The 13,603-nt window shown below is 54.3% G+C and overlaps 1 protein-coding gene across 2 annotated transcripts in view; it reads left to right on the top strand.

Moving 5' to 3' along the window:
- The first annotated feature begins 4,505 nt into the window (after positions 1–4,505).
- Positions 4,506–13,603, top strand: part of Slc6a9 (solute carrier family 6 member 9) — a 34,157-nt gene continuing 25,059 nt past the window's right edge. The window contains exons 1-2 of one of the 2 annotated variants that reach the window (XM_021644534.2): positions 4,506–4,724; positions 12,393–12,508. In XM_021644534.2, coding sequence (XP_021500209.1) covers positions 12,479–12,508 — 30 coding nt within the window. In that variant the 5' untranslated portion in view covers positions 4,506–4,724; positions 12,393–12,478. Of the gene's footprint in view, positions 4,725–4,822; positions 4,941–12,392; positions 12,509–13,603 lie in introns of those variants that run through there. The other variant, XM_021644535.2, reaches the window with a different exon arrangement.

The following is a 13,603-nucleotide window of genomic DNA, read 5'->3' as shown; positions in this document are numbered from 1 at the left end:
CAGGCACCAGGCCGGCGGCTGGACTGGGAGCAGGGGGTGGTGAACAGGACCCTCCCCCAGGGTGGAGAGCTATTTTGGTGCTGGCTGCTTCACATATAGCCACTCCTCTTCCTGTCCTCCCAATCCACAGAGGCTCTGGGTTCATTGGGAACAAGAACAGTGGGAAGAATTTATGCCACCACAGGGAAGCCCTGGGTGTCAGCCTCAGGTCTGGAGGCAGCCCTGTCCTCCTCATGGGGAGACTCAGTATTTGGGAGTCTGAAAGGACCTACCATACCATCCCTGTGACAGCACCGAGGAGGGAGGGATCACTGGAATGGCCAGTCAGATGGACATACCACCACAGACTAACAGTCACATACACTAATGCGTGGGTAGCCCTCCCGGTGACACAGCACGTCACCATTGCAGGCCAACAGCCGCTCATTCTCATAGCCATGCCCTTGGCCACATGTGGACTCCAGATGGAGCCACAGGCTGAACTACACACCAGCACATCACCAAGACCCACACCAAGCACCCCGTGTGCAGAGGGGGGAGTCCCTTCCTTCTCGGAGCCATATTCCTGGAGAGAGACATCACCCCAGCACACAGCAGGTGTCAACAATATCTGGTTAAGGTCCTGTGTCCAGAGTTGGGTGGGTGGGGCCTAAGGAAAGTCGTTGTTCCTGTAGTCCTTCTCCAGGTCCTTGGTGGGAGCTTAAGGGGGACGCTGCTGCTTTTGTCATTGCTACCTCCAGCCCACTTCAGTCATGGCTGCCCCTCAGCTCACACCGGGCACAGAGAGCCACTCCCCTGACCCCCTTCTCTTCTCCAGAGAATGAGAACAATGGTGCTCCGAGGCTCGGATGTTAGGAACATTGGGAGGTACCGTTAGCCGTTCAGCATCATGACCATGGATTCTGAGTCCTCTACAGCGTTGGGAATGCTGGCTTCCTTGGCACTTGGAAAGCACTGTTAAAAAATTTTTATGAGGGGCTGGAGAGGTGGCTCAGTGGTTAAGAGCACTGTCTGCTCTTCCAGAGGTCCTGAGTTCAATTCCCAGCACCCACATGGTGGCTCACAACCTCTATAATGAGATTTGGTGACCTATTCTGGTGTGCAAGTGAACAAGAAGATAAAGCACTCATACCCATAAAATAAACTTTTTAAAAAAAAAAGTTTAAAAAGTTAAAAAAAAAAAAAAACCAACATAGAATTTGGGCACAGGGGCTAGAGAGATGGCTCAGTGGTTAAGAGCTCTGACTGTTCTTCCAGAGGACCCGAGTTCAATTCCCAGCAACCATCTATACCTTCTACTGCTGTCTTCTGGCATGCAGGTGTGCATACAGATAGAACATTCAAAATAAATAAATCAATAAAATCTTTAAAAAAATAAAAAAATCTTAAAAAACAAAACAAAAAAAAAAAAAAAACAAAGACTGGTCTGGAGGTTTCAAGGGCTACCTGGATAGGACCAAAGTCAATGCTTCCGGCCTGTACGTCTGATTTCATTTGTGGCCACTGAGGTCCAGCCTGGGTTGACTAAAGCTGGCAAGAGTGAGGGTGATATAAGATGACCCAAGAGGCATGAGGGGCCCCAGAGAAACACAGGGATTTAAGCAGCTGATGCACATCGGGTCAGGGCCGGGAAGGGGTCAAGGCGGTTGGGCTTCAAGTTCAAGAGAGGATGAAACCAAGAGTAGGATCTCCTTAGCAATGTCTTCCTAGCCCCCGAGGCTGGGACTCTGAGGAGGTAGGGATCACTGGTCAAGCCACGAGTAAATTTTAAGTCCCAGCAAGGTGCCTCTCCAAACGGCTCAAGCCTGGTATCCCTCTTCCTGTACCTATGCTGACTCTGGTTAAGTCCTCTGTTGCACAGAACTTAATCCCGCCGGCCTCACGGTGACAACAGACAGGCGTGTAGCCAGCACTCGGGGATCTGACGCTGGGCCCAGCCCTCCCAGGAAATAACTCTGTAACTAGAGGTTCCCGAGACACGCCTCAGCCTGCAGTGGGTGTGGCCCAGCACTGCCTGCCTGCTTGCTGTCCGGTCCTCAGGTGGCTGCCTCTGTGATCTGACCCCATCCTTCCTCTCGGCTATCAGAGCTAACCACCCTCCTCTCCCACTGGCTGGCCATGTCTTTTCTTCCTGTGGGCCAGCTGCCCAGGGCGGGGACCTGACCGCCAGGCATGAAGGCCATCCCAGTTCTGACCTGGGCTAGGCCTGGACCTGTCTCCCCTGAGACCTCATTCTGATTAGGAAAAAAACAAAAAACAAAACAAACACTCTAATTTCTGTCTCCCAGCAATAGTCTCTTGCCATGGAATTGAGTCTCTCTCAAGCTTCTTTCTCTTCAAGACCCACTGTGAGTAACCATGTGGGTATCTGAATCTTTTCATGAATCAGATGGGTAGCATTCACACATCGTTAATCTTTGTACACAGATACACTTTTTGCTGTGTCACTGTTAACCTAGCAAAAAACCTCACAGTCAGCTTCCCCAATTTCTCCAAACGCCCCTCAAGATAATCTTTTCCCTCATACCATGAGCTTAAGCACTGGGGCTTCGTCTCAAATCCCAAACCCTCATAATACTAACTTTACATACCTCCTTATCTTCCTCAAGCCTTCGGAGGCCTCAGCCCTGGGCTGCTGTGTTCCCTGAATGTCAGCTCTCAGTGACCCTGCATCAGCTCCCCTTCAAAGGGGTTCCTTAAAGCAGATAAGAGACCTACTTTCACAACAGAGGTAGAGGCAGAAGCAGGAGGACTGTCAGAAGCCAGTTGTGGTGGTGCACACCTTTGATCCCAGCACTTGGGAGGCAGAGGCAGGTGGATGGAGGCCAGTCTGTCTTCATACTGAGTTCCAGGTCAGTCAGAGCTACATGGTGAGACCCTATTTCAAGAAAAAAAAAAAAAAAAGCAAAATAAAAATTTTAAAACATTTTAGAATTCTCTTAATGCCTTTTCAGTTCATCTCATCCATATAAAGAGGATGGAGGCCTCTCACTCAGCTTCAACCCTCCCTCTACCTGGTGGCTTCTCCCAACAGCCTCCAATCAATCTCTCCTGAGGAGGAGCCTTTTTTTGGATAATCTAAAGAGGAAGCAGAATAGGAGAGACCATAAACATTGCAGAGGAAGCTAACTCCTGATAGGAAAGATGAGAAGTGTTTGGATACTATCTGCCTAGATCCAGGATTTGAGCACACACAACCACACAGCGTGCCGCAGGACGGATGTCACTCTTTCAGAAGCTTCTGTACACAAATAGTCAAAGGTCACAGGCGCCACAGGTTGCTTAGGTAGAGCTATTCGAGTGTGCCCTAAACACCTGTGATTAGTTGGGCAGAAGACTATAAACCGCAGGCTGGCTGTATCTTCTGTGTTTAGGGGCATGAATGTCTTCCTAGGTCTGATCCAATCTCCAGGCTCAACAGATCCTTGAGTTCCGTGGTCGGGAAGAACAGTACACACGGAGAGCTAGTCCTGGGAAAGGGCTTCGGGTGAACTGTGAGAGGCCGAACTGAAGGGGCCGTGCTGGCTGGACACCTGTTGTCTTCTTCAGTGATTATAAATTAATAAGGTGGCTTCTCACACCAGTTGCTCTTGTGTGATTTAGACATGGATGCCCGTGCTTTTTGGAGACCGAATTTCAGCAAACAAGCAAGTTTCCTGGCCAGACAATGATGAGAACTCAAGAGTGTAGAGCGGGAACCCGGAGCACATCTCTCCAGACTGGGGCCTTCCACAGAGCACAAGTCGACGACGCAGCAACAGGTACTCTGGCAGTCAGTGCTGTCTGCTTTGATGGAAGGTTGGCCGCTCGCTCGAGGTAAGCGACTATGGAAGCCCGTTCCAGACGCCACGCGCCACTGCCGGTCTGCAGTGGTGCATTTCACGGGGGTTCACATCTCTTTCGCTCATCCTCTCCATTTTGCTTAGGAGGAAACTGAGGCTCAGAGAAGCACCTTTTGGTAAAGGCTGCTCTCCAGGTTCTGTCTCGCACCACCACCCTCAAATCGGTGTTGGAGAGTTCCTAGAGAAGGGCGCTCCAGCCTTGCAATTCCAAGGCGTGGGTCTCAGGCCTTACTCAGTTGTGCGCTCAGTCTCTAGCGACGCTACTCCAAAGGGAACGGAATTTGCTCTTGACTTCTCTCTAGGGGGAACGCAGGCGCAGAAGGCCAGGGGCCTGGCGGGCTAACAGCAGCCCCAACCCCGCAAAGCGCCCCCGAGCCTTTTGGCTCCCTTCCAAGCCTACCCCGAAGGAGAGGACATCTGCTTCCTCCAGGGGTCCCGACTGAAGGGCAGAGAGGCAGGGAAGAAAGGGGACTCCTTTGCGGAGCCCCACTGCCAGGGGTTCGGGAGGATCAATCATCTGAAAACTAGAGCCACTTGTAATTTTATTCCCTGGTAGGAGGAGCCTGAGTAGTCGGCACGCGGGAGGGAGGAGATGGGACCGGGGCGGGGGAGGGCGGCCAGGGGAGCCGCTCCGGGAGGGGAGGGACTTGGCTAGGTTTCTCAAGCCTTCTTCACTCTCCAAACTTTCACCAAACTCTTTGCCCCCGCCTCCCCGAAACCAAAACACAACAAGCTCTGGAGGAGCGGCGAGCAGCGCGGCGGGGCGGGAGGACTGGCGGCTGCAGAGAGCCTCGGGAGGCTGATGCAACTTTCCCTTTAAGAAAGCCACCTGGGCGCACCGCGGTGCGGACCCAGCTCGCCCGGGCCGGGGGCTGCAGTATGGTAAGAGATGAGCGGGGGGAAGGGGGCTCCGCGGCCCGTGCCTTGGTTTGTCCTGTCGTGGTTCTGGGCGTTTCTGTGACTGTGGGAGGCTGCGCCCCAGGAGCAGGGTTTGGATGTGTGTGCGGTGCGTGGATGCGGTAGCGTCTGCTCGCGGGCATCCGTGGCTGGGAGTGCGAGGGTTCGCACCGGGATGCCTGTCTCGCCGCGAAGGTCGGGGTAGGTGCGCGAGTCTGCGTGTCATCGCTGTCACCAAGGAGCTGAAGCGGGCGGGGAGTATGTGTGTGTGTGTTGCGGGGGGGAGGGTGATTTCGGAGCGGGGAGGGCGCTGCGTGCCGACGCCGGCTCGGTCGGGGGCGGCTGGTGCGGGACCGAGCGCGCAGCGGCGGAACCGAGGGACGTCTTCAGTCCGGGGCGCCGGCGGGTCTGCGGCGGCCGGGAGCCGGCGGCGGGGGTCCGCGCCCCGCGTGCGGGCTTGTCGCCCCACCTCCCCCCCCAGCCGTCCCGACTACCTATCTGGCCGCCCCAGCCGGCGGCCTTCCTAATCTGCCCGCCCACTCGCTCGCCGGGTGCCGGTTCCCGCGCGCCGGCGGCTCCCGGGGAGCGGCGTGGACGAGCCCTAGCACCCTCCGGCTCCCTTTTGTCCACGGCTCGCGTGGCTGCAGCTTTGGGGAAGAGGCTGCGGGCTGGGAGTGGTTTGGGGGGTGTGGGGGAGGCTGCCACTTTCGGGGGGGAGAGAAATCCGCGCCCTGCCACTCCAGCCTCCCCTCCCGCTCTCCTTCGGGGCGCGCCTGGGGCGAGCGCGTGCGGCCACAGGTGAGGCCCGGCTTCCCGCAGCCCCGGGGCGCCCTCCGCAGCCCGCGCCCCGCAGCGGGCGGCCACGCGCGGGCGGGAGCGGAGGCCGGCGAGTCGGGAGGGGGCTCGCCCGCGGACCCGGGAGGGGCCGAGGACGGGCGGGGGCGGGGCAAGGGGGCGGGGCCCTCGGCACCCCGGTACTTTTCCACCGCGGGGGGCGGGGCGGCATCCTCCGCGCCAGCTGAGAGGCGCACACGTGGTGGCTGATGTAACGCCCGCCCCCCAACACACCTTGCACCCTGATTAAGGGGGACCCGGCCTCCCTTCGAGGAAGTGGGCACGCCGTGTGGTGCCGCGGCCCCGGGAGCGACCTCGCCCTGCGCTGCCGGCCTGTCCCAGGCCTGCAAGTCCTGGCTGGGCAGCTACTTAAAGGGGCCGCACCCCTTCTCGGGCCTGCTTTCCGCAGGCCACGCCCCTCGCGGATCGCTCTTAAAGGAGCCGCGTGCCCACCCTGCGCTCTGACAGCTCCCTCACAAAGCCTGTTCTGTTTCTTTTTCTTTTCTTTTTGTTCCAGTTTCTGTTTCTGTTTTGTTTCGAGACAGAGCGTTTCTGTGCGGCCGTGGCTGTCCGTGAAACTTGCTTTGTAGACCAGGCTGGCCTTGAACTCAGAGATCTGCCCGCCTCTGCCTCCCAAGTGCTAGGATTAAAGGCCTGTTCCACCACTGATTGGTACCTGTTCCGTTTCTTAACTGAAGCAAGTCTGAGACTATGACCGCTAGACTAGAAAGGCTAAATGGCAAAGAATGGGCAAAAAGAACACCTGAGAGGTTAGAGATATCCTCAAAGTGAGAGGCAAAAGAAGGTTAGAGAGTGAGCGGGTGATAGGATTGTTCCGGGGACCGGGGAAGAATGCTGAGCATGCCCAGGTGTTTCCAAAGACCTTAGAGAAAACGCCCCCCCCCCCCCCGCAGTAGGTCTCAGGATCCAGACCAATCATACCTCTGTCCTGCCAGAGCTCTCCAGCCAGAAGTGGGGACTCGCCTGGACAGAAGCGAGCTCACCGCACGTGTGACCAGGAACTACATTCATGAGGGGGACTGTGGAAGGGTTGACAGCAGCAGAGGTGGAGGAAGGCTTCGTGAAGAAGATGTCCCAGGGACTGGTTTTGAAGTGGGCAGGCCGGGTGCAGGTGAAGACTAGGGACTGGAGACCCTTGCCTGAGCCACGCGGGGAGACAGGAAGCTGAAGGAGCTGGGAAGGCCCAAGAGTTCCATGTTGGGCAGAATGCAGCAAGTAGCTGGCTTGGGTCCCCAAGCAGGACACTTTAGGCCCCCAACACTGCCCTGACACTCTTTCCACGGTAGGAAATGAGGACCGTGCCTCCTCCATCCAAACTGTGAAGAACTTGAGGTTAGGGGAACCTGTTGCCTTCAGTTCTTATTGAGGACTTGGTTCGGACAGACAACTAGAATTGGTCTACCTAGGGGTTGGGAAGATGGCTCAGGGGTCAGGGATGCATACTATGGCTGGAGAGACCCATGTGCTCTTCCTGGAGACCAGAGCCTTGTTCCTGGCACCCACGTCAGGAGGCTCCCAATCGCCCAAAAGGCCAGCTTCAGGGAATGTGATATTCCTCCGGAGGCACTCACCCCTACCTCTTTTTTTGGTTGTTTGTTCCGAGACAGGGTTTCTCTGTGTAACCTTGGCTGTCCTGGAACTCAAATATCCGCCTGCCTTTGCTGGGATTGAAGGTGTGAGCTGCCAGCACAGCCAGGCAAAAATAAACATTTTTTTTTTATTTTTTATTTTTATCTCACATGTGCTGGTGTTTTGCCTGCGTGTATATCTGTGTGCTCCTGAAATTAGAGTTAGAGACGGGTGTGAGCTGCCATGTGGAGCTGGGAATTAAACCTGGGTCCTCTGGTAGAGAAACCAGGGCTCGTAATTGCTGAGCCATCGCTCCAGCCCCCCCAAAATAAACCTTAAAACAAACAAACAAACTGCCTCCTGCTCTTGCAGAGGGCCCAAAGGTTCCCAGCAACCTTGTAGGCTCACACCCACCTGGACTGGAGCCCCAGGGGATCCGACTCCCTCTTCCTTGTACTCACACGCATATATTCACACATAATTAAGAATAAGAATAAATACTGTTTAAATTGGCCCACCTGGCTACTTCCTGGTCACTGTGATGAAATCAGGAGTTCCAGTATGGCCAAGGGAGCCAGTACATTACTGACTACAGCCTTTGGAATCTTCCACAAAAGCAAACCCTTCTTTAAGACAAAACAAAAGGGCCAGGCACAGTGGTGCACGCCTGTAATCTCAGCACTCAGCGAGGCAGGGGCAGGTGGATTTCTGTGAGTTCGAGGCCAGCCTGGTCTACAAAGCGAGTTCAGGACAGCCAAGGGTACACTGAGAAACCCTGTCTCAAAACAAAACACAAGAAAACAAATGAAAAGGAAAGGAAAACCAAAAAAGCCCACTTGAGAATCCCACCTGGGGAGGAGGAAAGCCACAAGTCGGGAAGGGCGCTGTGACCCTCTCAGCGTCAGCCTTGGTGGCTCACAAACAGACCAGAGCCAGTTTGTCCACTTGAGACCTCCTCTCCCATCTCCAAACCTGCAGCTTCAACCAATTCTTGTCCCGGGACTGCGACCAGCTTCCTCTCCTCACAGCAACACTAAGCAGAGACGCTGTATTTTCTCTCAGCACCCACAGGAAATCAATTGTTACTGTCTGTGTTTCTCTCTCTGGTGCCCCCCTTTCCTCGCACCATCACCATTTTCAGGATCTAAGCCCCCTTCCTTCTGTCCTGGCTCTTCTCGTTCCTAGCTGACGATTCCTCTTCCACAATTGCTTCAGCGTTTTCTCCGCACTGTATCTAGAATGGTTCGTGTTCTGTCTTTAATATTTAATTTTCTGTGTGTGAGTGCCACACACAGGGCCCAAGCGGATGAGAAGGGGACATCAGATTCCTGGAACTGGAGTTACGGATGGTGGGAGCCACCTGTAACTGGGACTCAAACTCTGGTCCTTTGAAAGAGCAACCGGTGTTCTTAATCACTGACCCATCTCCTCCCCACCCCCACCCCCTTTAGAGCTGTGCAGCCCTGGCTGTCCTGGAACTCACTATGTAGACCAGGGTGGCCTTGAACTCAGAGCTCCATCCACCTCTGCCCCCTAGTGCTGGGGCTGAAGAAAGGTGTGTGCCATCCCACCTGACTGTCCCCCCGTTTTTGTTTTGAGGTAGGGTCTTCCTTTGTTGCCCAAGCTAGTCTCATTACGTGTAGGTGCAGATGGTCCTACCTTCTCCGCTTCCTGAGAGCCTTGGCCTATAGGAAGCACCCAAGGACTGGTGCTTTCAAATGCCTCTTCCAGCGATCCATTCTTCTCCCAGCTGATCTTCTTAAAAGCCTTTAATAGCCACCAGCGGTATCAGATGGACATCCACAACCCTCAGAACCGTGCTCTGCATATCCATCCATTTTGCCTTTCTCTTTGGCTACTAGAGCTTTGCCAGTTTTATTTTCTCCGCTCACCTCTGCCCTCTTCTTGCGTTCCTTGCCATTGCCAATCTCCCAGGCTGTCACCTGCTGTAGCCTGCACGTACAGCGTTCTCTCCAGCACACTGTTTATCTCCATCTGTAATTACTGGGTTTGCCTCCCCCCTGCCCCTGTCAGCTAGGATGCAGGAAGGCAGAGAGACCAAGAGGCGCCTCGCACAGGTCTCCCCAGGGCAGACCTACAGTAACTATTTGTGGGACAGATGAAGGTAGTTGTAGACAGCCTTGAAAGGCCTGATAAGCAGTTCAGGCCATATCCTGCTGGCTTTGTAAAACCCTAGGAGGGGACTGAAGGTTTAGGGGTTTAGGAAGATTGATGGATGTGAAGGGAGGAAAATGTGAGGAACTCCTAATAGACTCAGAACTTAGGCAAAGACAACCTCCTCCCCCCGCAAACCCCAGGATTAGCAAGGGAATTATTAGTAGCCACATTCTCCAGATTGAGAAAAGTCAGACTCAGATACCGCTCAGACTCATACATGGTGAGTGCCTAAAGCCAAATCCTGTCCAGGCCTATCATCCCAGAGCCAAAGTCTTCACTGCACTCACTGGCAGTGAGCTGCTGCCAGTCATTATTGCTCCGTGTTATGACTTGGAGCAGGTCTGGGCTTGGCTATTTCAGGTCTTTGGCACCTAGATGAGGGCACTTTATTACTTTTTCTTCCCCACTGCTACAGCTCTAACCCAGGGCCCCCGGCACGCCAGGCAGGCACTATCGCTGACCCGTACCCCTAGAACTCCACTGACTCCTTTTGAATGGATGCATGGGGCTATTCCCCAGAAATGGTAAAGGCAGGAGAAGCGACAGAGCCTCGGGCCCCCTCATTTTCCTGGTGCAGCTGCTGAGCGGTCCTGTCCTCACCTGTGCGTAAGCTACCTAAGGGCAGGGACTGCTTCTGCAGTTGGTACTAGGTACTCGAGTGACTGCGTGGGTGTGATCAGGGATGTCTGCTGTAAGAGTTCACTCAAGCCTTCCAGGCCAGGCATTGGCCTCTCTGAGTCAGACTCTCCAATTAGAAACCTTGGGAGAAGCACCAGGATCGCCTGGTGAGACTGCTGTGTGGAGAGAGACAGGGGATGTTCTCAGTTTACTGTCCCACCCAGAAGACATGACTTCCAGCCCAGGAGGTGGCCCACAATTAATACCAGCTGCCACAGGTGCTATGATCTTTGTCATAATTGGTCCTTGACAGAAAAGGGGCAACTTTGGGAAGTCGGGTCGAACCTGCTGAAGGGTTCAGTGGCTGTAGAGAACAAAGGTATGATTGCCTTGTGAGGGGTACATTCCTCTCGGGACTGTCACCAGGAAACCAAAGCATGGCTTCTTCAAGAGAATGCCTTTGGGAGGCAGACTCCAGTCCTGGGCACTGACTGGTTACTTCCCTTCTCACCCCTGCCCAAAAGAAGAGAAAAACAAAGTGGCTAGGACAAAGGACCTAATGAATCAGGAGCTGATTTGTATAAGTAAACAGTGGCGCCTTTCCCTCCCGACTTAGTGACTTCCTGTAGGTGAGAGGTGATAGATAGGTGGCTGCAGGTGACAGAAGCGGTTCTGAGTAGACTTTGGAGGGGAAAGTATCAGTGGCAGAGCCGAGTCTTGCCTCGGGCCATACCCAGTGAAGGTTTTCTTCCCATGATGGAGCTCTTCAAGGCTCTCTAAAGATTCCTCCTGACACCTGTTCTGCCCACCTCCAGCATTGATGGCGTGAACTTTGCCATGTGGTCACTCCTCCCATTTTTCCTTCCTCCTCTCCGGCTCTCCCTCCCCACTGCCTGGCTCATAGATGCTTCCCCTACAATTCCAGCTTGGCAAGAACCTCGTTTCAGGACCAATGTCTCCCCAGGTCCCCCTTCGTTGCATCTCAGCCTGTACTTGCTGGCTAACCACAGTGCTAGGACCTAGGCCCAGAAGGGTGAAGGAAACTCAGTCCCAAGCCCCAAAGTAACCACTGACTCCGGGCTGATAGGCTCCTAACCAATTTATGTGTAACATGAGATGATAAGGACACTTGAACAAAGTTTGTGCAAACCAGAGAAGAAGAAGCCGTAGACTCGTTCTGCCCTGCCGGAGCTGCGTTGGGAAGCATTACAGAAAGGAGGTGGCATCTAGGCCCAGTCCTAAAGGTCTTTCGGACTCTCGCTTGATACAGCTGGAGGACCGTGTTGTTGTAAGCGCAGAAGGTGTGGCTACCCTCTGGGGTGTCCCATGTGACCGGGAACCAGCCCCACCACCCCGGAGCCAAAGCTGAGTGGCACCAGGGTTGGGGTGGGGGCAATGCAGTGTGGTTGCCTGCCTGGGGAGAGCCCGCTGACCCCCTCCCCCACTCCCAGGGAAAGGTTACAGCCGTTCACACAGATGATGAAGGACTTGGACCCCATCCCAGTTCCCTGTTCATCTTTTATCTTTTATAGGATTGGGCATCTGGAGAGTCAAAAATAGACCTTTGCCCATTGGGACGAGAAGCCTGGAGAATAGGGGATCTGCGGGGAGGGTTGGGAAGGCAGCTAGGAACGGGCTAGACCCCAGGGTCATTCAGAAGGGAGCAGGATTAGGAGTGGCCCAGCCGAGGGAGGGGCAACAGGTTCTTCTAGCTGGTGGTGTGTAATACGACTGTCTGTTAGACTCCAACCTCTGCTCAGGCCACAGTATCTGCAGTGGCCTCCTCTCACAGATACCCACAGGTTCCTGCTGGGACACTGAGTCCCTAGCTATCAGTCATCCCGAGGCCAGGATCTTGGTGCCGTGGCATATTCCTTTCCCACCTGCCTACATCCTGCCTGGGAATGGCTTGGGCCGTGAAACCATCCCCATCCTCAGAAAGGCTGAAGAAGAGACCCCCACTGCTGCTGTGTGGGCTCTGACCCCTTTTTTCAGAAACCCTGCTATGCTGTCTGTCTCTGGTGCTGGACCTGAATTGTCCTCTCAGAGGCCCTGCCATGGAGATGCTTTTTCTGTGTGTCTCTCCATGGCATTGGGACCTTTTCTATTGTCTATTTTTGTTTGTTTTTGTTTTGTTTTTTGTTTTTTTCAAGGGCTTCTCTGTGTAGCCCTGGCTGTCCCGGAACTCACAGGGATCCGCCTGCCTCTGCCTCCCAAGTTCTGGGGTTAAAGGTGTGTGCCACCATCACCTGGTTTAGCAGCTTTTGCAGTAAACTTCTTACTCCCTGCTAATCCCTCTCTTTTTCCTTATCCCCTTTCCTCAAAGCAAAACGAAACAAAACAAACAAAACAAAAACCCTCTTACATATTACTTGTCCTGGAGAGCCCAGAGGGCCTGCCTGGTCTAAATACCTCATTCTATTTTCTCTACAGCTCTTGCGGCCTGTTGTTTGAAAGGCACTGAAAGCCGAGTCTGCAAGTGTGATCCAGATCTCCAGATCCCCCAACCCGCTGCCACCATGGTAGGAAAAGGTGCCAAAGGGATGTTGGTGAGTACGGGGGGCCAGACTTTTGGAAGGAAGGAGTATTATAAACACTGCCCGGGGGGACCTCCTGCCAGCTGCTTGTCTTGATTTGGGTTCCACAGGGCCAGGGTTGGTACTACCAGGGCTCCCAAGTGCCAGGGCCGCCCCAGGCCTGGGCAGGCAGCCCCTTACCCAGCAGGTTAGACAGCGCTGGGCTCCAAGCCTGCCACTGGTCAGGTTCTACCAGCAAAGGTCTGCCAAGGAGCAAAGGGTGTCTATTCCACCCTGGTCATAATCGGTGCTTTAGAGTGGAGACAGGTTGTCCTGTTGAGAGGGCAGTAGGTCACTTGTGACCATACCATATGCCCACCCCCGATGCCGGGCGTGGTCAGACCCTGTCCAGGTTCCCCCACTTCTCTTCAGCCTTCTCACTGCAGAAGTCACAAATGCCTCCCTAGGCTTCTCGGATAATTCTGTTCCTCTACTTCCTTAATCATAGCCCTCCCTTTGCTCTTGACCTTAGAGCCCAGGAAAGGGCTAAGTCTCATACCCTCACCTTTTTAATGACACAGTATGTGGATGAGGTCTGCCTGCTTCTGCCTCCCAAATGCTAAGAGTAAGGGTTTAAGTCCTTTCTCCAGCCCTGTTCAGACCCTCCAGCTGCCACTCCCTGATTCTGTCCCTCACGGCTGCTCTAAAGTGAACCTGCTCTTTCCGAATGGGTGCGATCTGATAAAGACTCGTAACCATGCTTAGCCCTGGGTTGAGTTCTTGAGGAAGAAGCGAGACTCAAAGATGGATGGGGTAGGAGGGTCTGGATGCAGGAGCCAGAAGAAAAGTTGCAGATCCTATCCTAAGTGCTAGGTTGTATGTTTTCCCCTTGGGATCTTGTTTCAAGGAGAAGCCAGAGTGGTCAGTCACTGAGGTGGAAGCCATTGGCAAAGGCTAGCCCCTTCCTGAACAGCCCACACCCCATCCAGACCTTCTACAGCTCTCTTTATTCAGTTAAAGGCTGACTGGCTTGAGGTCTCTGCTGAGCCCTCTCCAAATGAATTCTCTCACCAAAGATTTCTCCCAGTTCAGGAGAGGAAACAGACTGAGAGAGGGCTCACATCTTTT

This window comes from Meriones unguiculatus, chromosome 3 (assembly GCF_030254825.1).
Source record: "Meriones unguiculatus strain TT.TT164.6M chromosome 3, Bangor_MerUng_6.1, whole genome shotgun sequence".
Taxonomy (NCBI): Eukaryota; Metazoa; Chordata; class Mammalia; order Rodentia; family Muridae; genus Meriones; species Meriones unguiculatus.
The sequence above is the reverse complement of the archived record's forward strand: the minus strand, read 5'-3'. Positions and strand labels throughout refer to the sequence as shown.